The 26137-nt window shown below is 38.3% G+C and overlaps 1 protein-coding gene across 2 annotated transcripts in view; it reads right to left on the bottom strand.

Moving 5' to 3' along the window:
* The window catches only part of LOC110195628 (contactin-4), a 1139396-nt gene that overhangs the window by 332978 nt on the left and 780281 nt on the right, over nucleotides 1-26137 (bottom strand). For both annotated transcript variants that reach the window (XM_020968471.2, XM_020968474.2), the window contains 2 exons: nucleotides 23901-24027; nucleotides 14900-15075 (listed from right to left, as the gene is read on the bottom strand). In XM_020968471.2, coding sequence (XP_020824130.1) covers nucleotides 14900-15075; nucleotides 23901-24027 — 303 coding nt within the window. The remainder of the gene's footprint in view (nucleotides 1-14899; nucleotides 15076-23900; nucleotides 24028-26137) is intronic.

Genomic DNA, 26137 nt, shown 5'->3' with positions numbered 1-26137 from the left:
CCTGCCAAATCTTTAGATCCACCAGCAGAGCCTTCAAGGATGTAAGTTTTATAATGAGGCAGTAAGAATGTAGTGGAAAATTACCACGCAGTCAATTCAATACAATTCAAATCAATGAGTTAAGTGACTACTAGATGGTGCGAACTGGGGACACAGAACTAAAAATGAATAAACCTTATCCTCAAGGGGTTTAACACTCTATTGGGAGAAACAACATTTATTTATGTAGAAAATAAAATACAATATATTGCAAAGTAATTTCTTGGGGGTAAGGATAAAGGTACAGGCCTGATATAAAAGAGCAGTTTATTAAAATGGAACCTGAGTTCACATGACATAATGGAAGGATAAGGTAGAGGGGGAGAGGGACACAAGAGGGCTACATACATCTTTCCAATATTGCCCTCAGTGGCAGAAATTGTTCAGGAAATCACACCTTTCTAAACTCATCCAGCTTGGATTTCAGTTCTTTCAGTATTCATATGAGAATAAGTTACTGTTTTGTTGAGGATCATAGCCCTCCATTGATAAACACTTTTGATTTTGCAATCCAAATGTTCCTAAATTGATTAAATTCTAATTGATCTGAATTTTCACATTTTATTTATTCAAACAGCCATACATCAGCATTTTATTGCTCAGAAACCAAACTTTGCCTATTTAAGCAGCTTGCTTAATTAAAAATCAGTCAAGCCAATCATGTGTTTGGCTATCTATCAAAACTCCAACTGTCATCAAGATTTATTGCTTGTTTTACTCTTTGACTAAGACAAACTAATTATTTACTTGTAAAAACAATAAAATAAATATTTGAAAGTTATGGTGATGGGAACAATCATCAGTCTTTCAAAACAACCCTATTTCCAAAAATCCTAAGAGGATTATAGTGTGGTGTTTATAAATATTCATCTATAATCATCCTCATGACCATTAAAATGATAATTATTTCGTATTTGTATTTGCTATGGATTTTGAAAATACGACATCATTCATGTTCTTAGTCTGTGGGAGATTATCTCTGATTTATGGTAAAGCAACTTCATTGGGAGCAAATACAATTCAAGATTCATTTCATTTAATTCCCTCAAATGCACACACATATTAAATACCTTTTATATGTCAAGCAAGTACTATGTTAGGTGCTGCCAATGTAAAGACAAAAATAAAAGGTTCCTTCCCTTCAAGGAGTGTATGTTCTATTGGGGAGGGGAGATATTTATAGATAAGTAAATTCAAAATATGTACGAAGTAATTTTTCCCCATTGGGGAGGGTAGTAATGATTCAATGAGTCTGGAATGATCTTCTGTATGTGTAGTGCTTGGGCTGAGCCTTGAAGAGTAATTTAGATTCCAAAAGGCAAAGGGAGAGAAGGTATTATGGGCATGGGCAACAAACTTTGAAAAGAAGTCAGATTGTTATGTCAAGCAAAATAGCAAGTAAGCCACTCTGACTGGAATACAGAGTGTGTCAAGGGAATAATGAATTAGAAATGGAAATTAGAGCCAGATTTCGAAAAGTTCCAATTGCCCAGTACAGAAGTTCAAATGTTTCTCTACAGGCAATAGGGAGTCACTTAGGCTGTTTGAGCAGAGGAGCAACATGGTAAGAACTATGCTTTAGGAATGTAAAGTTAGTAGCTATATTGAAGAGGGAGAAAAGAGAGCTGAGTCACTAAGTCCTGTAGATGAAATCAGGAAGCTATTGTCCAGGGCAATATAAAATAGTTTCCAAACACGGTGGCCAGTCTTTATTCAACATAGTTGATTTGATGCTTTCTTTTATATAAATAGTGGGCTACCACAAAATTTATGGCATTTTCTATGGTTAGAAGAAATGGAGTGACCATTCCTTCTGTAATGGGCTTAATGAGTCACAGAGATACTTGGCTTGATGTAGACAAAGAAGAAATAGAGCAGCTTTCATCCTTCCACTTTTGAGTAAACTATTGCAGAGTATCCTCACCTTTTCATTCTATCCTTTCTCTTTTTCTTCTTCATCTTCTTTCCCTAATTGCCTTTTGTTTTTTGTTTGTTTGCTTGTTTTTTCACTTGTCTCCAAATTCCAGGGTGGTACATGTATCAGGGAACCTGATCAAATTATATTGTTAATAATTCCATTTTTCTTTTATTTTCAAACTTAATATCTACGAATAAAGAGCCCAAAGCTATAACTTAAATCATCAAAGAATCTGGGCAGTGGAAAGGACTTTAGAGATTATCTTTTTCTGTTAAGAAAACTAAAGTCCAGACTGGGTAAGATGACTTGCCTAAGGCCACAGAGATAGTGGCAGAAGTAGGACTACACTCAAGTCCTCTGAATTTCCAGAAAGTTCTTTGCCCACAATGCTCAGTTAGTTATGCCCCAACCCATTCCACATCACTGTATCACACCATTTCGTTCTATTCTATTCTATTCTATTCTATTCTATTCTATTCTATTCTATTCTATTCTATTCTATTCTATTCTATTCTATTCTATTCTATCTTATCCCATCCCATCCCATCCCATCCCATCCCATCCCATCCCATTACTATCCTATCCTATGCTATCCTATCCTATACTGTCCTATTCTATCCTACCTGATCCCATCCCATTGCATCCCATCCTATCCTTTCTCATCCCATCCCATCCTTTCTCATCCCATCCCATCCCATTCTCATGCTATAGTCTTACACTACAAAATACTATACTATAGCATTCTATACTGTACTAATCAAAACTTTAAAATGGTAGGGATCTTAAGGGTTTTCATACTTTAGTTAGGTAACTTGGTTTTGTTAAGTGATTTAATTATACCACAAGCAATTTAGAAGTATTTAGTTATGAATTATATATGATGGATAGCAGAAGTCTCTGATTTGGCTGATCTGGGCTGCTGTAAAGCAGCTGAACTTCTTTGAAGGAGGCCCCAAGCAATAGTTATGAAGCAATCACCCTGACAGACTGATATCTGGAGTTATTAGATTATTCTTTAGGAAGCTGCTCATTATGATCTATGGTAAAAGCACATCTTTCTCAGAAATGAGAGGGGAAATAAAAACAATTTGAGAGTAAGAAAACTGATAATATGTCATTAACTGCTTTGGGGAAATGCAGTTTACCTACCCACAGTTATTTATCATTAAATATCAATATTCAGAATGTTTTACAACTGAATTGCCCATAAATAGGGAATTTGCATCTTAACTTTTGAAGCAGAAACATTGTTATCAATTATTCTCATTATGGATCCTAAAACCAATTAAATTAAAATTACAACCACAAATTTATGCACAATTAAAGTATACAACATGAGGCTTTCAGATGCTAACACTATATCCAACAATAAGATACTTCTGAGAAGAGTTCCAATGAACAAAGAGGATGACATATCTACCAAAATACACTCCTAGGAAATGGAGCTCAAACACACAATGGAGATTATCTAATCTATTGGGATAGGTACTATAACACACATGTGAGTGCAAGGCAGGGTACCTTAGTGGCTACAGAGAAGGCCTTGATACCAGGAAGATCTTGATTCAGGTTCTGCTTCTGACACATACTAGCTGTGTGAGTTTAAATAAGTCTCAACCCCCTAGAGCTCTAAATAACTCTTTTAGACTCTAAGTTATAGAAAAGAAGCTAAATGAATCTTTTCTATGCTACCTCTCATGTGCAACGTACATACTATTTTTCTTTTAAAAAACTCTGAAAGGCAACTTGTAAATCCTACTTTCTCTTTACAAAGGAAATAATTTTATCAACTTCCCAAATCCATTTCTTGAACATCAGTTATAGAGGAAAGATCTCTCTCCTGGGAGGAAATCTGGATCCTTTAGAAGCAAAATAAAGCTGTGGTCCAATCTCCTTAAGGACTAACAGCCTGTGTCAAACAAGGTAAAATGGAGAAATGAACAACTTGTCTTCTGAACTCAATCAATTTAGACAAGCCACTTAGATACTCAGAACAATATATCCTCCTTTTCCACAAGAGCAGGCACTGTAGTGTGATGTTGTACATGTGTCTTTTAATACACCTAATTTGTAAGTGAAAAATTGCCATATAGAGGTGGGGAACCCAATGGCTTTCAAATAGATTTAGATTTGGCTATTGATGTAGGTCCTTTATTTCTGTACTATAGTGAATGAAGCACTGTCCTTGGGTCAGGGAAATCTGAATTTGAATCTTGCCTCAAATAATTATCAGCTGTGTGATTCTAGTCGAGTTACTTATCTACTCTCAGCCTCTGTTTCCTCAGTTTCTGTAAGATGAGCGTAATAATAACACCTACCCTTGTGGGTTGTTGTAAGGGTGAAGTGACATGATGTAAATTAAAAAAAACCACAGCATTATTAAATGCATACTATGTGCCAGGTGATGTGCTAAGACCTTTACAAATATATCTTTATTTGATCCTCACTAGAACTCTGACAAGTAGATGCTATTATTATTATTTTTAAATAATATTTTGCTTTTCCCCAAATACATGTAAAACCAATTTTAACTTTTTTTTTAAGTTTTGAGTTCCAAATTCTTTCTCTCCCTCCTTCCCTCCTCCCTGAGATGGTCAGCAATCTGATACAGGTTATACATGTGCAATCATGTAAAACATTTCCATATTAGTTGCTTTGTGCAAGAAGACTCAAACAAACAAACAGAAAAGCAAGCAAGCAAAAAAAATTTGTATTATTATTAACCTGACTTTACAAGAGAACTGAGGTAGACAGAGGTTAAGTGACTTGATCAGACTCACAAAGCTAGTAAGTGTTGGAGGCAGTATTTGAATTCAGGTCTAGGGCTTTAACCAGTGGGTCATTTAGCTGTCCCTTTAAAGTATGTAAACCATTTTGCCATCCTCTATGCAAATTATATTAGCCATTATAATTTCATCCATGTACACTTAACCTTATTTCCTTGTCAATATCCACACTTCTTCCTTGTAGATAAGTAGAATTCCCCCCCCTCCAATCTATCAATTATAGTTACAAATGTGTAAACAGGGTAGTTCATACCTTTTGATCTCTTTCTGAGGTATGCATCTCTCTGACTGAATCAAGATAGAAAGCAACATGATGAGTATAGCTGAGAGGATCAGTCATACAAATCGGACCATGTGTAAAAGTGCAATTGTCGTTGGTGTTTGTCCTTAGTTCTTGAAGAGGACCATGACATCAGGGAGGTAATAGCATGACAAGCAAGTGAATTGGATTGAAGTGAGGGAGGGCTGTGCAAAGTCACCAGCCTCACTTTCTCCTCCAGAGCCATCTGGGTCCAGCAGCAACATGTAGATCAGGATAAGTGGAGATGGCCCTGGATGCAGTGGGAAGGAGACCTTGGCCTTTTCAAGTAAGGTCTTTAACAGGTCTCAGTTTGACTGAGGTAAAGCCCATTCAGTGTTTAAGGTTAGGTAAGAAATGAAACAGAGAATGGCCTCTTTTACCTAGTCATAAAAAAAATCTATTTGGGAGGTGAAGACTCTCAGGGCTCCTGGCCAAAATAGAAACAATTGCTATTTATATTCACTTTGAGCCAATCAGGGCCCAACAATGACCACTAAGTGGAGCTGGCTGAGAGTGATTTGGACTTAAGGCATGGTCCTTAAGAAAAAAACAAATCTAGCCCATAACCCCCAACACATCTTGCTAGGTTTCAGTGATCAAAGTTTGCATTCTTTTGGGCAGAGTACCAGCAGGTAAGGGTGTGATAAGTGAACTCAGTCCAGAAGGGTCCATCTCCAGCAGTGGAAGATTTCAGTTCTGGAGTTGAAGTTTCAAGTCAAATACTCTTGGAGGAGAAGAATATTTTATTCTTCTCTCTGTCTGACCTCTCCCCCATTTAGCATACATTCACAGAAAAGGGACCAGTAGGATAGAGCAGAGAGAGACAACAGAATGAGACATAAGCCAAAGACAAATATGAACAAATATACACACAAATGATTCAAGGCATATGGCACCTTCAACCATAAAAGAATGCTGGTTATGTACTCAAGACAGGAATCCAACCATCAAGAATTGTGAGTTTACTCTTGGACTAAGCATGTTCTCTACACACGTGCCTTTCAACCACCACACTCTTAAGTTTAAGCCCATTCTCCCTCTAGACTCTGCATGTACTTTTGGGAGGTGGTGCTAATGGGGTGTGGCCCAAGCCCAGGTCTTTGCCCCTTGCCCCAAAGGGAATCTGATTCCTATTTGTCTACAGGCCCCAGCCCTTATCTCCCTTTGAAAGCCCTAGCCCCATCCTTTTGATTTCATTATCTATTCCCATTGTTTATTAAATCTCTCGGAACTTCCAATCAGAATTCTCTCCCACACCCTTTTCCCAGACCCTCCCCTGGTCACCCAGAGTCACTTTAGTATATAAGATCTACCCTGGCCCTCATTAGGGGCTGAGAATCTCCCGCCCAAGAGGCTAAGCCTTTCTCATGCCCGCTCCTCCTCACCGTGTTACCTGGCCTCTGTGATTTGTCACTAATCAACCTTTCCTCTGGCTGGAAGAAGATTTGAGTTGAATTCTTTCAGGAAGGGCCTGGTACTGTGATCTTGGGGTTCCCAGCACCCCAAAACCTCTAGACCTCTTCAGTGCTCTGGATTTTTAGAATGACATGTTTCACATCAAACTTTTTACATGCTAGTTGACTCTTGCTAATAGTCAGTGGAGACCATACTGTATGAGGGGATTGTGATCAATACTACTAGAAATCTTAGACACCTCCCCTCTCCCTGAGTAGGGAATTTGTCAACTCCTCTGTGGGTATGCAAACTCTTAGTGATAGTAGGAGTTGTAGAAAGATACCTATAAGGGGTGCTACATTTGGGGGAAAACTATTGCTTATTTAGCCAAATCACAGAAATACTTTGAGAGGCAGCATGGTGTAGGAGACGGTTGGCTTTGGAACCAAGAGGACCCTGATCTTCCAGGTGGCCAGTGAGTGTCTAGGAGAATATAAGAAGTTCCAGTCAATACCTCTGCCACTGGTGTTAGGCACAGTAAAAGAGACATTAACCTCTGAGTGAGGTGAATGAAGGAGCATGGAAGGAAGTTAGCATTTATGATGGAGAAATTTATTGGTGTGTGAAGTGAGAGAATTGTCAATAGGTTATGGAGTGTGAGGACAAATTCAGGAGGAATGGGATGGTGTAGAGTTTTAGGAATGAGCAGAGAGTGACTGAGTAGAAGAGAGTTTATGAATGGTATGAGGGAGACTTAATCAGAATATTTCTTCCCCCCAAGGAGGTATCTGTCAATGAACATATGCATATCAGCTATAAGGAGATGCTTTTAAAAGTCTCAAGCAAAGATTCACAATCCTGCATATCTGTTAGCTTGATCTGGGAACTCCTTTAGAATTATAAGATCATAGGTCCAAGCTAAGAGGGGGCCTTAGAGACCATTTAATCTGAGCTCTTCATATTACACCTAAGGAAACTGAGGACTAGGAGATCAAGTGTCATAGGTAAGGTCACATGCAATAAATTTTGAACTAAGATCTTAATGAGTACCAGCTCAATGCTATTTTTATTACATCAACTCAATAGTGACAACTCATTTTTTTAGTATTGTAAGGGAATGTAGTGTTCTCTAAGTAATTTTCTACATATAAAGGAGTGGATTCTCCCCACCCCACTCAGCCTCAGTTGTAGTCATAGATGTCTCTGAATGTAATTACAAGTTTTCAAAGAAGTGTTAAAATGTACACAGAAACTCAGATCCTTTTATGAGGTATGGACAGCTCTGACTGAGTCAAGAAAATGCAGTTGGCTTCGAAAACACATTATCCCTGTCTCTGAATGGTTTATGTAGTTAAGCTCTGGATCAATTTCAGAGTGGAAGAGTTTTAAGGAGATGCAGGCTAGGACACATTTGTGTGGAAATTTTGCTGAAGGTAGGGGAAGGAAAAGGAATGATTTTTTTCCTCCTTTCCTTCCCCATGCATGGCAGTCATATAGTTGTGAAGGTGATTCTGGTCTGGTAGAAGATGCTGCATCCAGGAAGTACAAACACTTGAAAGAGGCAAGGCTTTAGAGAGATGGTCAACTGAAGGAAAGAACAGCTTCAAGGAAGGGCTTCTGGCAGCAAAAAAGAGAGTTAGCTGTGGAGGAGAAGGCCCTGGAAACTTAGATGAACAATCTGTCCAGCAAAGATGCTGCACCAAAGTGAAGCTGAATGAGAAGTATGAAAAAAGAGGAACACCTCCTAGACCGTGCAGCACCAGAAGTCATGAGCTTTCTTTGTCTATGTGAATACTACACATGTGATTCATTATAATTATACTCAAATTAGAGTTTATTCTTCTTGTGGGTATTTTGTGCGTTAGTTTCATTAAATTTTATTTTAAATAATTACAACTATTTGTTTCCTTTTCCTCCTGCCTATCCTCCAACTAAATTGAGAAGGAAAAAAAAATATTTTTATGACAAATATTCATAGAATAGAACCAAGAGAATCATTTCTACAATAATACCAACATTGTAAAATTGAACAACTATGAAATACTTAAGAAGCTTGTCCAATATTATGTTTATTTGTGAGAAAGTAAACTTGAGTATTCTGGGGAGAATGTTTAATAGCTAGTGTTCTTACTATGCCATCTCAGTAAAATACCTTTGCAAAGAGCTAATTATATCTACTGTCTGATGTAATGAGAAGCACACCAGTGGGGACTTTTGAATAAGAATGCAGCCATGCTATGTTAACTCTAGAATCTGAGGGTAATACTCCCTATGGGGATTTGACCTGAAAACATGTGAGTTCATGTTAGGGAATTATTCCATGGGGGGGTGGGTGTGCATGATATGCATATAACTTAATCTGATTCTTTTAATTATTTCGTTTTCTTTTTTTGAAACACATTGGCTTAAAATATCAATCAACAACTCCCCTGCTTCTTTAGACAAAGGAATTTGACACCCACACATACCCACCTCTTCTCTCACTCCCATATATATCTTTATCTATCTATCTATCTGTATGGATGCACATGAACAGTGCCATATTGATGCAGTTATATGTATTTTTGTTTTCATCATGGTTCCTTCAATGCCAGTCTGTTAACTGTTATTATGAGCTGTTTCTCACCTTGCTATTGTTATGCCCACTTTCCTTCACCTCTTGAAGTTTTCTACTTCAAAACATCTATGGGTTGGGAAAGTAGATTACTACCAAACTTAGAAAGAATTGTTGTTTTAAATGAGTCAATAAGGTGGGTCAAATAATACTAATGGCTAATAGCACTTAAAGGTTAGCAGAATGCTTCATGAATATTATATCGTTTTATCTTCACAACAACACTGGGAGGGAGGTGCTGTTATTATGCCATTTTTACAGATATGGAAACTGAGGCAGAGAGAAGTCAAGTGACTAGCCCAGGGTCATACAGCTAATAAGCATCTGAAGACAGATTTGAGCTCAAGTATTCCTGACTCCAGGACCAGAGCTCTAGCCACCGTGTTACCAGGTGCCTCTAATTAACACGCATTGTCTTTGTGCATCAACTTTGGGATAGCTCTTTCAGTTTCTCAGAAGCCTTCTTTATTTTATACATAGGCTGCAAATCTTTCTAATTGTATAATATAGAGCAATAGGTTTAGTGAAGAGATATGCCCCTTTTGAATGACCACAATTATTGATGGATTAAAAGAAATACTTTGGTGAGGTAAGTGATGTCTTTTCTTCATTAACAATCATGTTCATGTCAGGGCTCCCAGGCCACACCCTACTGTTCAGGGACAAACCAGAAAGAGAATGTTACATCCTTATGACCTCTGGGGCTCTCCTTGTACCTTCTTCCTCCCTTCCTCCAAGACACTTCTCTGCCTCACACTTTAGAATATAATTAGTGCAAGATGCCAAGCTATTCAGAAAGCCCAATCAGATGGAATGTGTTTTAGTGAAAAATGTTCTGATCTGATGTCACAGCACCTAGTTTAAATCATGGTTTTATCACTTACTATCTGAGAGAGAGCCTGGTATCATGGCTATGACACTGGACTTGTAGTAAGGAAGGCCGGGGTTCAAAAACAAATTCAGATATTTACTAGCCCAATGACTTTGGTTAAGTCACTTAAACTCTGTATGAATTCATTTTCTCACTGGTAAAATGAGAATGTTGGACTCATTGGCCTCTAAAGTCTTTTCTAGCTCTAAATCTATGATCTTATAGACCTTTGCTATCTTGAACAAATCTCTTTAGGCCTCAGTTCTCTAATCACTAAAATGAAGGGGTTGTACTAGAAGGGCCTTCTAGCTCTAAACCTACGATCCTATGATTCCTTAGTTGTCAAGGCATCTTTAAACCAATGGCCCAAAGACTTAGAAGCTGATTGAAAATGAGGATAAGAGAGGAGATTCAAAGATGAGGTCAAGTTTTAGAACTTGGGTATTTGGAAGATAGTGATACCATCAAAGGAATGAGGAAATTTATGTCCGGGAAAATTTAGAGAGGGGAGATGATAAGGTCTCTATTGTATATATTGAATTTGAGGTGCCAGGACATCCACCTGGAATTATGAGAGACAGAAGTTCAGGAGAGAGAACCTTTGGGGGAGCCCACAAAGCAGAGTGAGAGCAGCAGAAGGTGAGGTAGGAAAAGAACTGGGCGAAAGAATTAATATGGAAACCAAAAAAGAAAAGACAATCCAGGAGAAGGTGGTGGTCAACCATAGTAATAATCATCAATTGCAGAAATGTCATAGAAAGGTAGGCTGAGAAAGTCATTTGACTTGGCAATTAAGAGATCGCGGATAGCTTGTGAGAGAGCAGTAGACTACTGGGATCATAAGCTGAGGTACAAAGGTACAAAGAATCAGTGAGCCATGAAGAAATGGAGGCAGTAGTATAGGCACTTCCTAGAAAATTACTATGGTAAAGTATGAACTTAAAGGGATGATAGCTTAAGGGGACAAAGGTCAAGACATGGTCCCATTTGTTGACAGGAGAAACTGAGTCATTATAGTCACTAGTAAGTTAGAGTCATTATTAGGATCAGAACTCTAGAGCTAGAAGGAATCTCAGAGAGAGTCAAATCAAATTCCTTCATTTATAGTTAAGGAAATCAAGGCCCAGGGAATTCAAGCGACTTTCCCGAGGTCATGTGGGTTGTAACCATCAGAGATGAGATTTGAACTCAGACATGGGGAGGGAAGAAAAAGGAAAAAAAAAAGAAATTTATGTGCTAACTTTATTATATATTTAAAAGGAATAGCAAATTGTACATAATAGATATGCAGTTTCATGTGCAATCTTTTTTTAAAAAAATACTATATTATAGAAAAACTTGCTTTATTAGATAAATTAAAAATAAAATAAATAAATTTTTTAAAAAAAGAACTCATTGCTTTTTTATGCTTCTTCCTTGATAGGGATAGGTATAAATTAAAGATGAGAGAGGCAAGGAAGGATCAAAGTGGCAATTTCCCAAGGAAAATGGGAGCATAGGATGAAAGAACTTTCCCTTGACTCCCTCTCTGCTACATAGCTACTGTCCTATCATTTTTCTTTCTTTTTTTTTTATTATAAAACTGCTTTAAAAAGTTTCTACTTGAAGGCTTTACTTAACTTGCCATTCTGCTATTCTTTTCATTTTAGTTTCTATCCCCCAAATTATATGGAAATTGCTCTTCAAGGTTACTAAGGACATACTAATCACTAAATCCGAAGGAGTTTTTCAATCCTCTTCCTCCTTGACCTACCTGTAGAATGTCAGACTTCTCCTGCATAATCTCTTCTCCTTTGCTTTAAGACAATGACACTCTTCTGGACTTTCTTCACCTTTTATAACTGTTTCTCTGTCTCTTTTGCTGTCTTCTTGTCTTCTTCCCAACTCTTTGAAGTAGATGTTCTCTGAAGTCCTATCCTCATCTCCTCCTGGGAAATTTCACTTATGCCCATATCAACTATTACCTTGATGCAAATGATTTTCAGATCTGCTCTCCAACTTGGACTTTCCTCCAGAGCTCCAGTCTCACACCTCCAACTGCCCACAGGATAGCTTTAACTTATGTCCCAATAGCTCTTCAAACTCCAGATTGTTAACATCAGCTAATTTTTTCACCAAAATGTCTTCCTTCTTCTGAATTCACTTTTTATTTTAGAGGAATCACCATTCACTCAGCAGATTAGATTTGGAACCTTAGTGTTTTCTCAGACTCTTCTCCCTTTTCTCTCAGTTACCAAATTCTGTCCATTTTACCTGTGCAATATCTTTCCTCTTTCATTATTACCACTTTAAATATGGACCCCATTAGCTCCCACCTCAACTAGAGGAATCTACCTCTATGTTCCTTCTAAAGCCTCCTCCAACCAGAATTATTTTCAATATTCTTATCAAAATCCTTCAATGGCTCTTTATTGCTTTATTAAATCAAGTTCAGACACCTTTCCCTGGAATTTAAGACCCCCCACAATCTGGTATCAACCTACTTCTCTGACAACATGTCATTTGATGCCTGTGCATATGACTGATGATATAACTAAATTTGACTACTTGTTGTGCCATATAAACCGTGAATTTTCACACTTTGTCAACTTTGCTTGTTCTCTTTACTGTGCCAGGAATGCCCTCTCCACTTCTCTACTTATCACCTATTGAATTTCTCCCAATCTCTTAAAACCCAAGTCAAGTGATGTTTTATTTACGAAACCTTTCCTTATCCTTCCAATCAGCAATGACTCTTGATCTTCACACAGGCCTTTGTTTGCTCTTAAATGCTACCCATTTATTATTTCATGTTACAGTCATTTGAGTATATGCCATATTCCTCTGTTCCACTGTATACTCCATGAGGCCAAGGACCAGTTGTTCTCTAAACACTACATCTCTCTCAGGGCCTAGTGAGTCCTTCTCTGCACACAGCAGGCACTTAAATGTTTGTCTAACTGGTACTGAGCCATGGTACTGAACAAGTGTTGACCAATCAATCCATGTCAGCTGGAATGTCCTGCAGGGTTCTTTACTTGGTTCTATCTTGCTAAACATTTTTATCAGTGACTTGGATGAAGAATTGCAAGTCATGACTATCAAATTTTTGGGTGACATAATGCTGGGAGTCATAGCAAAAATACTGTATGATAGAATCAGGAGTCCCAATTATCTCCATGGCTGGAATAAGAGACAAACAATGATGAACCATGGTTCAGAAACCATGAACCCTTATGAGATTTCATAGAAATGAATATAAGCAAAATTTAGGTAAAGAGAAAATAAATTCATACAAATACAGGATGGGGGGTTTACCTGCAATCCATATTCTATAAATCCACATCATCTGTATGTTTTAGTTGATATATAATATAAAGAGAATCCAACAGTATAAATGTTAATAATGGTTGTGACATTTTAGTCTGGGTCAACAGATCATAAAGTCCAGTCGGAAGTAGCATGGAATAATGAAAAGAGCAAAGGACCTAAAGTCAAGAAACTCTGGGTTCCAATTCTGCTTGTCTCATTTATTAGCTGTGTGACTAAGGGTAAATTATTTAATTTTTCTGAGTCTAAGACAGCTCGCTAAGCATATGTTATATTAATAACTTAATTAATTAATAACAATAAACTAAAAAGCTACAAATGGGTGATGAGCTATATCTTTGGAAGGAGTTCCCACATTGATGCTATCAAAGGACTTAACATATTGACTTCAAGTTCAACTTATGCTGCCAATATAGCATGCTACCATAGAGAGATGGCTGCATTTGACATCAAAAGAACCTGACAAGGGGGAAGAGCTGACTTCAATGAAAGAAATGGAAGAAATTGGGGGGTTTGGATTCATATCAGTTTTGCGTGGGAGTTTACAACGTACTAAGTTGTTTTGTTGTGGGATGTTGTTAAGACAATGTGTTTAGTGAAAAAAGAACTGAATTTGATGTCAGATGACATGGGTGCAAGTATTAACTCTGTCGAGTCACTCAGGCTCTCTAATGCTTTGTTTTCTCATCTGTAAAATGGGCGTGAGGGGGCCTGGACTATATAACATCAAATTCCATTCTAGATCAAGTGAGATAGTGATCCTACAGTTGTATTATATACAAATCCTACAGTTGTATTATGTACAGATTAAGGAATTGCTTGATTAATGACTGGATTTTGCCTGCATAGCTTTCAATCAGTCATATTATCCTCCTATCAATTCCTGCTCCTAAGAATATTTAGAAGCAATATCTTAGTAGATCTCCACAAATAATATAATCCTGAAATTCACACACACATACTACTTAGAAAATTCATTTCTCAGCTAATGAAAATGCATCTGAATGGCAGTAATAGATTAAAGCATTGGATATTAGTTGTATTCAATGTTGTGTTCCCTGGGAGGCTTTTGTTAATGAGAATGTTCTGCAATGTTATTGCCACTAGACCTCCAGCATTAGTATACTACCGAAGTAGTCTGAATGTTACACAAGGAAATTACTAATGATGTAAACAGAAAACCCTTTAAAAATGTGGCTGAACCTTCAGTTTCTACCAGATCTTCTGAAATGAAGGCTATGCCTGCCACACCTGCTCATAGAATCTATTATGAATTTACTATTTCAAAATATAGTTTGTGTGTGTTTGCATCTTTAAAGCCATTAACCACCATCACAGTTTAGTGATTAAAATAGTTATAAACTGTTCTCAGTTACCAGGTGGCTTCCCTCACTCCCTAGCTGGATACGAAGTGCATACAAAGCAACACGCCACCAAAATATCTCAACGCTCATAAAAATAGAACTTTCTCTTCCCACTCAGATTTAACGAATTATCCTACAAATCATATTTTCCAAATAAAATGAGACATCTCAGAAAAGAACATTATACAACAGATTAAAAAATATTTGTGTTTCCTTTTTAAAGGAACAGTTTTTACTGTTTCTTGGCATAATGGTACAGAAATGGAATGCTGTTTTTGCCACGTGATTTAATTGCTACTTACAAGCAAACTGAAGTTTTGCTTCCTTGCTCACAATTGTTCCAAATGAGTTTGTTGCTATGCACTGGTATGTTCCAGCATCTTGGGTTTTATTGGGGCTATTGATCAACAAGCTGCCTTCAACCACACTGTAGCGGAAATCCATACCAATGTCAACATCTGTTCCATTTAACTTCCACCTATGGTAGAAAAATGCCAGTAGATAAATTCTTATAATATTAATCAATATTTCTGAATTGTCTAAAACATAAGAAATATAAATAGCACACAATACTATTTCTGGGTTTTTTTAATCCAATTTGAAAATTCAAACTCCTTACTCAACCGTGGCAAGATCTAAAATTTCCTGAGCAAGCAATATATTTAAAAGGATTCAATGTCATTTTAAACAACTGTATTTATGACTAGGTAATATGCCAGACATTGCATGATATCTTCAACATCATTTACAATTTCCCAGGCTCTAATGCTGCATTTTTGTTTTCTGAATGATCGCAATTGTAACATTTTGCAGCTTGCAGTAAAATATTAAGCAATTTCACAGTAATAATAGCTCATATTTATGTAATCAATAAATAAGGATTTATTAAGCACTTACTATATGCCAGGAACTAAATGCTTTAAGTTTCACAAAATACTTTCATTATAATATCCCTGTATCATATATAGTTCAAGTGTATTTTAAAGAAATTAATATTCTGAGACATTGATCCCTGAACTATTACATGTAATAGTTGGGACTTGAATCCAGATCTTGTGACTCAATGATTCTTTCCATACCAGGGGACCATTGTCAAGAAAGTGTATCCTTTGGTCTCTCTCTGTCTCTTTCTCTGGTTTTGGTCATCTGTCTGGGTGTCTGTTCCTTTAAATTCTGTAACTACACTCTAGACTGATTGAATCAACCCCATGCACATAGATGGAAGCTGTGCAGTCCATGGGCATAGATTCAGAAGACCTGGCTTTCAATGCCATCTCCACTACTTAGAACTTGTTTGGCCCTGGGAAAGCAATTTATTCTTGCTAGGCCTTATTCTTCTTACCTGTAAATTGAGGATATTGGACTCAGTGACAAGTAGGGCCTCTCTTAGCCCTATATCTATTATTCTACTATTGTTGATTATCTGATTAAACTGAAACACTGTTCCATATGACATTGGAAGTAAGACTGAAAGGGACATTAAGGATCATTTAGTCCAAACTTTACATTTTCAAAATGTGAAAAACTGAGGCCCAGAGAAGCAATTGCCCAAGGTCACAGAGCAAGTACATGCCAAAAGACAGGCTTTGAAGCCCAATTCAGTAGACTCAGCCCATAATACAACTAAAAAAGAACCTGACTGTAAAACAGCAGGCTTATATTGAATTTGTGAGGAAGCCTGCTCAATCATATGTCAATTTGATGAACTGCTGAGTAATCAGGTGCAAACTATGCATCTACTATTGTTTTCAGTTCTGTGGTTACATACAGACGTTAGGTAAATGCAGCAAAGATTTGCCTTTGTTTGATGCTTCATTTCCTATCATCTGCCATGTTCAATCAGTGGCTCAAATCTTATCATTTCTGCTACTACAATCACTCTTATGTCAGCTCTTTCTCTCTATTCATGTAGTCACCACACCAGGTCAAGCCTTCATCCTTCATACCCTGGGTGATAAAAATAGTCTCCTAATGGGTCTCCCTGCTTCCAGCCTCTCTCTACACAAAGCTATCCTTTATGCTAGTTGTGGGGAATTGATAGCGAATTCATAACATAGAAGAGGACTGATGATTTATAAGGGAGGGCCTAGCTAGGGTGAGTTAAAGAAGATGACAACATAGTGGATCCCATCAATGTTGGGTTTTGATTTTCTCCAGCATTCATAGGCAACCCAAGAACAGGACAAGGAGAAAGTGCATTTTAGCACTTCTCCATAGCTGTGGACAAGCAATGAAGGAAGAAGCAAAGGTTAAGACCTGGAGATTCTAAGGATGTGTCAAGCACATTACTGAAATAGGGGAGCATTGGATCCAGACTGGATAAAAAAGAAAATTCAGAATTAGAGTATTTATAAGTGACAGGATATTTGACATCATGGATTCCAAACATACAGACCTACATAGTTTACCTTTTGCCTGGATATTGGGCACCGTGTAAATCGAGTTCATGGAATACCATAATAATATCCCATGGTAATATCTATTTGTATTGTTATCTGTAATTTAGACATTAGGGACATTTGGGAAAGAATGAACATTTATTAAGTACCTATTATGTGCCAGGAACTGTGCTAAGCAACAAATATCATCCCAATCGATCCTTACAACAGCCCTCTGAAGTAGGTATTTTAATGATCCTCATTTTATGGTTGAGGACACTGAGTCAGGCAGAAATTGTGACTTGCCCAGGGTCACCCAGCTAGTGAGCATCTGAGGCTGCATTTGAACTCAGGTCTTCCTGACTCCACGTCCAATACTCTAGCCAAAGTTTCACCTAGAAGTCTCAATAATTACATTATTATATGTCACATTTGAGGAGTAAATCTCCAAATACAACACATGTGTCTTCCTATTAACTGAAGTAATACACCAATCCACATTTATTCATTGCTTACTGAGTGCTAGGCTCTGTGCTGAGAGCTAGCTAGGTATCCAGGGAGTTGGAAACAGGGTTAAACTTGTGATTTCGTTCATATAGAGAAGTCTCTATAGATCGGCACACATTCTGAGAGTATACTGGAGAGTTCTTGGACATGTTAAGTGACTTACACAGGGTCACCCAGCTGGGACACTTCAGAAGTCGGGCTTGAACCAAGGTTCTTGCTTGTTCCTAGGCTGGCCCTCTATCTACTAGGCCCCATTCTCTCTCAAAATAAAGAAGGGTAAAATAACCCTTTCTCTTGAGAGTGTGGGAGCGTGTGTGGGACGAGCAACATGTTTACAAACAGATACATAAAAGACAAATACTGAGTATGTGGAAGGAGTTTTACAATAAGATGAGCATTAGATGCTGACTTTTTAAAATATTAATTAGTCAATGAACATTTATTAATCACCTTCTATGTGCCAGGCACTGTGCTAAGCTCTCAAGATTCAAAGAAAGACAAAAGACAGTTTTGCTCCCTATCTTAAGGAGCTCACATCTAATGGGATGAAAATAGTTTTCCCTTGCCACGGCTTTCCCATTGGACATTTTCTTTTCAGTCAATTGAGCAGGTCTTGACTCTGGCTCTCACTTCAAACAATAGCGGGCCCATTCAGTATGACAATTCTGAAAACTCCTAGAAGAAACTGCAACATAATGGGAACTCTGATTAGAGTCTGGGACTTAGAAATGGTATCCCATCAGGAAAGCAGCTGAGAAAGTAATGAGAACAGCTTTATTGGTCTGTGGCCCCTGGTTATTCTATACAAAATGGTCTGTAGAAGGCATTTTTTTTCTGGTCTGCTTAACTGTTTTATGTACAAGAACTATTTTTATATTCAAATAGTAAAGGGAATTATTTTGAGGAATAAAAAAGTGTTTTCTGTGCAATTCTTTGCACTCTATTACAAAACCTTGCCAGGCCTTCTATGACAATATAGCCCCTGTTCATTTCAACATGCCCTGCATTCAGTTCCTCATTTGACTGAGAATTAAAAAAAAAAAAAACCTCTTGAAAAAATTGCCTACTTTCTTTGCAGTCTGTATGGTGCTTCATGGGCACTAGCACTTCAGAAACAATGCAGATATAATGGCACAGGTGGAGATGCCCTCCAGCTATGACATGCTAGCAGAACGCATGGGCAGATTCATCAGTCCCCTGGGGAACCCACACACTGCTGGGGTTGGGCCTCATTGGATTCCTTTCTTTATGAAGTTATAGATCTACAGATAGAAATGTTCTTAGTAGCGAGGAGTTGCTGCCACTTGGACACCCTCTCTTTATAAACTATTTCAACTTGACTCCATGGAAAAAAAAAGATCTGGCTGATCTGAGCTTTGTGTTTCCAGGTTCAATTGAGTGCCAATGTCACAGTGGAAAGTGGGCCTGCCATCAAGCTCAACCTCCAGCTAAGGACTTGAAGTCACCCTGCCTGGAGGGCCCATGTGGTGACAGGGTGAGGGATGTCACATGTCTTTGGGGATGCTGTTGCTTTCTGGAATGTTGGTGAGTCAGAACTGCTTCATCTTTTCTGGGCTTGGGTCAGCTCATTTACAATCAAGGGAATGGGGACAACGGAAAGGGGAAAAGTGGAGAGAAAAGCACGATGTGGAGAGGTCAGATGGGGTGTCAGTGGAGGAAACCCAACTGAAGAACCCTGCTGAGTGGATAACCTTAGGATCTGTCCTAGCAGCACCTTCCCTCCCTTCTCAAAGTCAACCAGAAGACTGAAAGACTGCAGGAAGAAAGGCACTGCTGGCAGTGGGAACTGCTTCCTCCATTCTTTTCCCTAGAAGGATTTAAAAAAAAATTTAAAGCTCATGCAGACACCAACCTGCTTTGTACAAAAACTGTAGGAAAAATCAGCAGTGAGGTAATGAATAAAATGCCCCAGGTTCCCCTATTCACCTTTCTGGGTGCATTTCATCAAAAGTTTTCTTGCTTGATTTTCTTTCTGGTAGGCTTTAAAGGCCTTTCCATTATATTCTTCCTATTAAGCAACAAGGCAAAGTCCCAATATCAAAAAATGCTAAGTTATCCCAGCAATGTTAATTAAAGGGCACTATTGGGGGGAAAAAAGGAGTGTGTCAACTTCCAATAGGCCACGCCCCCCATTATGGATTTTGTTTTCTTTTACATTTAAAGCATGAAAAGGTAAAGGTGATTCTATAGGTCTAGAAATGCATCTGCTCCATGGGCCATGTACAAATATGGAAAGCATCTGTGTTTTTGTCAGTTTTGGGAAGCGAGGCAGGACTTAACAAGTCTGAATAGACTTAATTTGGGAGTAGCCTGAGGCACTCAGAAAAATTAAGTGACTTTACAATATCATAGAAGCACAGGTCCGCAGCAGGAGGAGAGATCAAAGATCACCTAGTCTAAGCCTCTCATTTTACAGGTTAGGAAACTGAGGCTCAAGGGGGTTAAATGCCAGGGTTACCCAGCCTAATTAGCAAAGTGATTTTAGTGTGGGTATGGTTGTAGGTGAAAGGACAAGGGGAGCAATGCAGGAAGCTTTTAGGGAATACAGGAGCCAATGATACATCTTGGTATTTCACTGAAAATGAAGGATATTTGTTATATTAGCTTATTTGTGCTTTCTCCAGTGGAATAATCAATCAATGAAGTAACTGATTCATTTGGCAAAACACTGGTGATACAAATGAAAGCATCACAATGAAAATTCCCTCAAGGAGCTTACATTCTTTTGGAGGTAAATGACATATAGGAACACACATACAAAGTAATTTTGGGAAATGGAGCCCCATTAACTGTGGGGATCAAGAAAGGCCTTGTGTAGGAGGTAAAGGGAGTGAGGGATTCTTTGAGGCAGAGGTGAAGATACTCCAGGTATGAGTGACAGCATGAAAAAGGCAGAGATGGGAGATGAAATGCTACATACAAGGACGAACAAATAGGCCAGTTTAGCTGGGACAGGGAGTACATGAGAGGGAATAACACCTCATGAACCTGGAGAAGGAGCCCTTCATAGTGTGAAGGGCTTTCAATGCCAGAAAAGTTTGCATCTTATCCCAAAGACAACAAGGGCTGACATGATGGGAGAGGACATCATACAAGTGTCCTCTCAAAGATTCCATCTCAGAAGGGCCTTTACATTATAGATCTGCCTGTTCCAGAAAGCTGCCCCCAACCTACAGGGAGGTAACAGCCATAGCACATGTACACATGGTTAGGGGACATTTAGAAATAATACTGTACTCTTCTGGCCACTTTCCTATGGCTGGGTTACTGAAGGATACACACAGAAATATATCCAGATCAGGGAAGTAACTATACAATCCTCTGTAATTCAGTCCTGCTTTTTGCACATACAGTAGGTAAACAGGAATCTCAGTGATTTTCCATAAGCAATTATTACGTATTAGTACAACTGCAGCTAGAATAGTGGATAGAGCATATGACTTGGAGTTGGTGAGACCTGGGTTCAAATCTCACTCCTGACATTGATCATTTATGAGACCCTGGGCCAGTCATTTTAGTCTTTCTGTGCCTCAGTTTCCTCATTTTTAAAATGAAGGGGTTAGACATGACGTCTCTATGGTCCCTTCCAGCTCTAAATCTTTGTTCTTATGAAATACTGGTAGGACAGATGGCGGTTCCTCTTTTAATCAGAAAGCATTTTTGAACAGCTTACTATATGCTAGGAGCAGTGAGGCACGGTGGGTTGTGAGTCAGGACATCTTGAATTCAAATCCTGCTTCAAACACATACTAGCTGTGTGACCCTGAGAACGTCACTTAACCTCTCAGTATTCTAGGTAAAATATCCATAAGACCTCCATTGCAGAGAAAGTGCCAAACTGCATTAGTCTAGTGAGTATCTTCATCTAGGATCTCTATACCAATGAAACCACAGATCCAGTCTTTATCACTGCACATTACTATGTTAAGTGCTGGCCACGTAAAAGAAAAAATAAAGCATGAACAGTTCTTACCCTCAAGGAGCTTACATTCAAATTGAAGAAACAATATCTATATAAAAAAAGTATATACTGGCCACAGGCAAATGGAGGGAAAAGTGGGGAAGGAGGAGGGGAGGGAAGGGGCTGGGGAGAGAGACGAGGAAAGACCTCTTGCAGAAGGTGGTATCTGAACTGAGTCTTGAAAGAAACAAAGGATCCTAAATGGTAGAGGTGGACAAGGAAAGCATTTTAGACATGGGGAACAGCCAAGGCACAGACAGAGATGGGATATTGACCAAAGTTTGTGTTCTTGGCTGGATTAGAGCTCATGAAGAGGAGCAGCTCTCTCCACAGAAAGCTTCCTTGATAATTCGATGGATCTGAATAATCTCAGCACGTGGACCTGTTCCCAAAGTGCAGATTCCAAACTCCCCCTCCTTTGCATGCCCTGTGACTCTTTTTCCTTATTATTCCATAAGTTCTTGACAGGGGCCCCATCCAACATAGCACAGGCCTCTCTTTATATCTCTTACTTAACTTGAGTAGCTGTGGACCTCTCAGGTTAAACCTCATTCTTGCTGCATGACCAGGCCACCTCTTTTTCCAGTCATCCATCTCTGTGATAAGATACATTACAAGGCCTCACCAGAGCAATTTTTTAATTGGAAATCGGCTTCAACCTACTCATATCTACCATATATCTCACAATGTTGATTCTTCAGATTGGCATTCCCTGACTCTCAGACATACAAAATCACCAAAAGAATATAAGCTTTAAGAATATGATTTTACTTCAAAGAGAAGATTGTAGTCATTAAAAGTACTGTGCAGTTTCCTAAAGACAATCTAATTTTCTCTTCCACTTTGAAGCAGGATGGTGCCATATCTGGAGACAGAGCACCTGGATTTGAATCTTAGTCCTGTCCCTCTCTGGGTCTATGTTTTTATCTGTGAAATGAGGTAATTGCACTATGTGGTTTCCAAGGTCTTTTCTAGCACCTTGTTGTCTATTTATAAGTTCTATAAATAGCCCTTATTGTCTATTGGTAATATCTGTCCAAGCTTCTCATTCTTTCCTCTCCTCCCTTCCCTTCCCTTCCCTTCCCTTCCCTTCCCTTCCCTTCCCTTCCCTTCCCTTCCCTTCCCTTCCCTTCCCTTCCCTTCCCTTCCCTTCCCTTCCCTTCCCTTCCCTTCCCTTCCCTTCCCCTTCTCTCCCTGTCTCTGTCCCTGTCTCTCTGTCTCTCTTTGGCCATCTCTCTCTCTGTCTGTCTCTCTCTCTCCCATCTCTAGGTTGTACATTGAATTGTATATTATAGTCTGGACAATAGTCATTTTTCATCCACTTGGTTTTTCCTATATGGATAGTTTTAGTGATTACGTATCTCTTTTAAGGGGCTTTCTATAGTATTAGTATATAATACTTTATACAATCAGCACAATGTAATTTGTAAACAACAGTAACTTCAATAAACCTGACCGGCCATCCAGGAACTAAGGAGGAATAAATTTTAAGCCTAGACTCCAAAGTCAATTAATTGGGTAACAATGGTCAAATCCCACACAGCACTCTATCTCCCATTTCTTTGCCTTTGCTGGCTATCCCCATGCCTGGAATGCCCTGCCTCCTTACTTCTAACTCTTAGACCTCTTAAATCCTTTAAGGTTAAATTCAAATGCTACTTTCAGCAATGGGCCTTTCCTGCTCCTCACCAACTCATACAGCCTTCCACCAAAGGCTATCTTCCACCTACTCTGTATGTATGTTGTCTTCCTAACAGGAATGCTAGCTCTTTTCAGGCATTATTTTGGTTGTTATTTGTATCCCCAGAGCCTAGCACAGTATCTGGAACATAGTGAGTGCTTAATAAATGTTCACTTATTGTTCAGTAATTGACCAACTCAACTTTTCATTTCCCCCAAGCAACTCTCCACAACCAAAATTTACCCAAGTGTTGCCCATCTACAATAACAAAAAGAGTTTCTCTCTACTAGAAACTCTCTATGCTGCTGACATAATGGACATACATATGCATATAGCCATATATGTACCCAAGTACAGGTTGTCCCAAAAGTCTTAGTACATTTTAAGTTTTAATAGCTTTAAAATGCACTAAGACTTTTGGGACATGTCGTGTAAGAGTATACCAATTATATGTACGCATTATTTGTAACCACATTTGTGTACACAAATGTGTAGATTTGTATGCACATGATTCTTGTATGTATAATTATGCATGTATTCATCATGTGTATTTCACCAGTTGCATATTTTCATCATGTGTATGTGAATGCCTTATACATTATGGGTGACAAATACTGGATGTATATATTTATGTCCATCTCAACATACATTATATAAATATACATGTATAACATTCTTATACATTATAAGTGATCAATAAATATTTTATCAGGTAATAAGAGTAACTGGCAACCTTTGCTTTAAACTTCACAAACCTGATAAGTGGTTTGGGATTCCCCTTAACTTCACAATTCAATTTCACTTTCTTCTCCTCTGAATCCAATGGGAACATCACATGGCTTGGTTCGTGGATGAAAATTGGTCCGTGCAGTGTATTGTCATCTGAAATTAGAAGAGGAAATACAGAAGAGTGAAGCCCCCAATTTGAATTTAAATGAACCTGGGAAATAAGCACCACGATCACACAGGCTGTCTTAGCCACTTGCTAAGACGCTGTCTGTTGAGGAATCATACAGATGAGACTGTGCAGTAATCACAGGAAGGGAGAGAGAGCGAGTTAAATAAGCATTTATATAATACCTACTATATGCCAGGCACTGGGTCAAGCACTTTACAAATATTATCTCAATCAATCCTCACAACAATCCTGAGAGGTAGCTTTTATTATTATTCTCATTTTATAGTTGAGGAAAATGAGAGCTGAGGATAACTGTATTTCTTCCTGAAAATGTATTTCACCTTCGGCCATTAAGTATAGCGTTATTCATTTCTTTCATCTCTCTTCTTCTTTGTTAAAGAAACACTCAAAAGGAAAGGGACCCTGTGTCCATAGCTCAACTTCAAATTATTCTCCAGCAAGTTTTTTTTTTCCATTATTCACAGAAGAATTTTTTTTTCTACTGCTGTTCTCTACCTTTAAAGGAGTTATATAGCTTCTCTATTCACTGATATTCCTTGACTTGACTTTCATACACATGCTCAAGTCATTCCAAGCAATTCTTTTTCTCAAACACCTTCTAACTCTCCCTTTTTCAATTCCAGCTCCCCATTTGGGGACTCTGGAATTGAGTAAAGGATCACTTTGAGGTGTAATATGAGTATATGTGGTTTCAAGGCCTAAGGTTGTGGCCCAAGGCATGCATCCTGTTGTGGCCAATGTGTAGCTAAATGGGAGGGTGTAAGTTAATATTTATACTTCTTTTCAATGTAGTTGTCCCACATTTGAATGACCTAGAAAAATATTTTCAGAATATGTTATAATAGCTATTGATAACAATGATCTGCTCCATTCAGAAGAAATTGCCACCTTCAGTAAAATCACACCTGGATGCCTTATTGTGTCAAAGGTTCTTTAAGGATATGTATGCTCAGAAAATTTAGGAAACTGTGTGGCATAGAGGGGAAAAAAAAGGTCTATTTGGAGTCAGTGGACCTGCGTTCAAATACCAAAAACAACCTCTGAGTGTGACCTTGGACAAGTTACTTAAGATTACTGGGCTTCAGTTTCCCTATCTGTAAAATTAAGAGATTAAATTAGATGGTCCCTCAAGTATCTTCCAGCTCTAGATCTAGACTTCTTATCAAGTTGAAAAGGTTTTGAGGAGAGGCTTAGTGATGGATCCAAAGACCAACTTAGCAAAGTCAAGGTCAGAGAGACCTATTTCCAAAAGGTAGTCCACCAGATACTGAATACTTTTGACCTATTTGGAATGTGATGCAAAGGGGCTGAGATCTGCATCAAGGGAGGGATTACCCACTGATAGAGTCACAATTCTTTGGAAGTACTGAGTTATAAATAACTGAGATTCTCTAAAGTGTTGATTTTCTATTGGTTAACCAAGATTAATGCCTATAAATTATTCTTGCCACAAAAGAAGCTGTATGATTCAATTCGTATCTAAGGAAATCCACAGTCTCTCATGCATGGGTTTTCTGGGCTCACAAATTCCAAACAGAGAAGAGGCTTTGGAAAGGTCACATTTCTAGGTGGAAGAGATAGATATCATTGCTTTTAATTTTCTAAATCAAAGAGACTCAATCTTTTTTTTTCTTCTAAAGATGAGTTTCTTTCCATTTCCTTAAAGCCTTAAAATACGTATGAGTGCTGGTGGGATAGTATATCAACAGCAAGATCTCATTTGGTATAAGCAAAAGGATAGCTCCAATCCCTAGGAATTTTATTTTACTGTTTACCTCAGTTTCCTCATCTGTAAAATGAGCTGGAGAAGGAAATGGCAAACCATTCCAGTATCTTTATCAAGAAAACCCCAAATGGGGTCACAAATAGGGTCAGACAGGACTGAAAAAACTGAACAACAATACACACATATGTATATATACACACATATATATGTATACATGCATTTGTTTTTAGTGTCAGAAGGTTACACTTACTATGGCACATACAGTAGGCATTGCTTCTGTGCTCTGGAAAATTGCATGTGTTTATACAGTGAAGGCTCAATGCCTCTGGTGGCCAGGAATACACTGG

Source organism: Phascolarctos cinereus, unplaced genomic scaffold (assembly GCF_003287225.1).
Source record: "Phascolarctos cinereus isolate Bilbo 61053 unplaced genomic scaffold, phaCin_HiC Scaffold_4;HRSCAF=312, whole genome shotgun sequence".
NCBI classification, from domain to species: Eukaryota; Metazoa; Chordata; class Mammalia; order Diprotodontia; family Phascolarctidae; genus Phascolarctos; species Phascolarctos cinereus.
The sequence above is the reverse complement of the archived record's forward strand: the minus strand, read 5'-3'. Positions and strand labels throughout refer to the sequence as shown.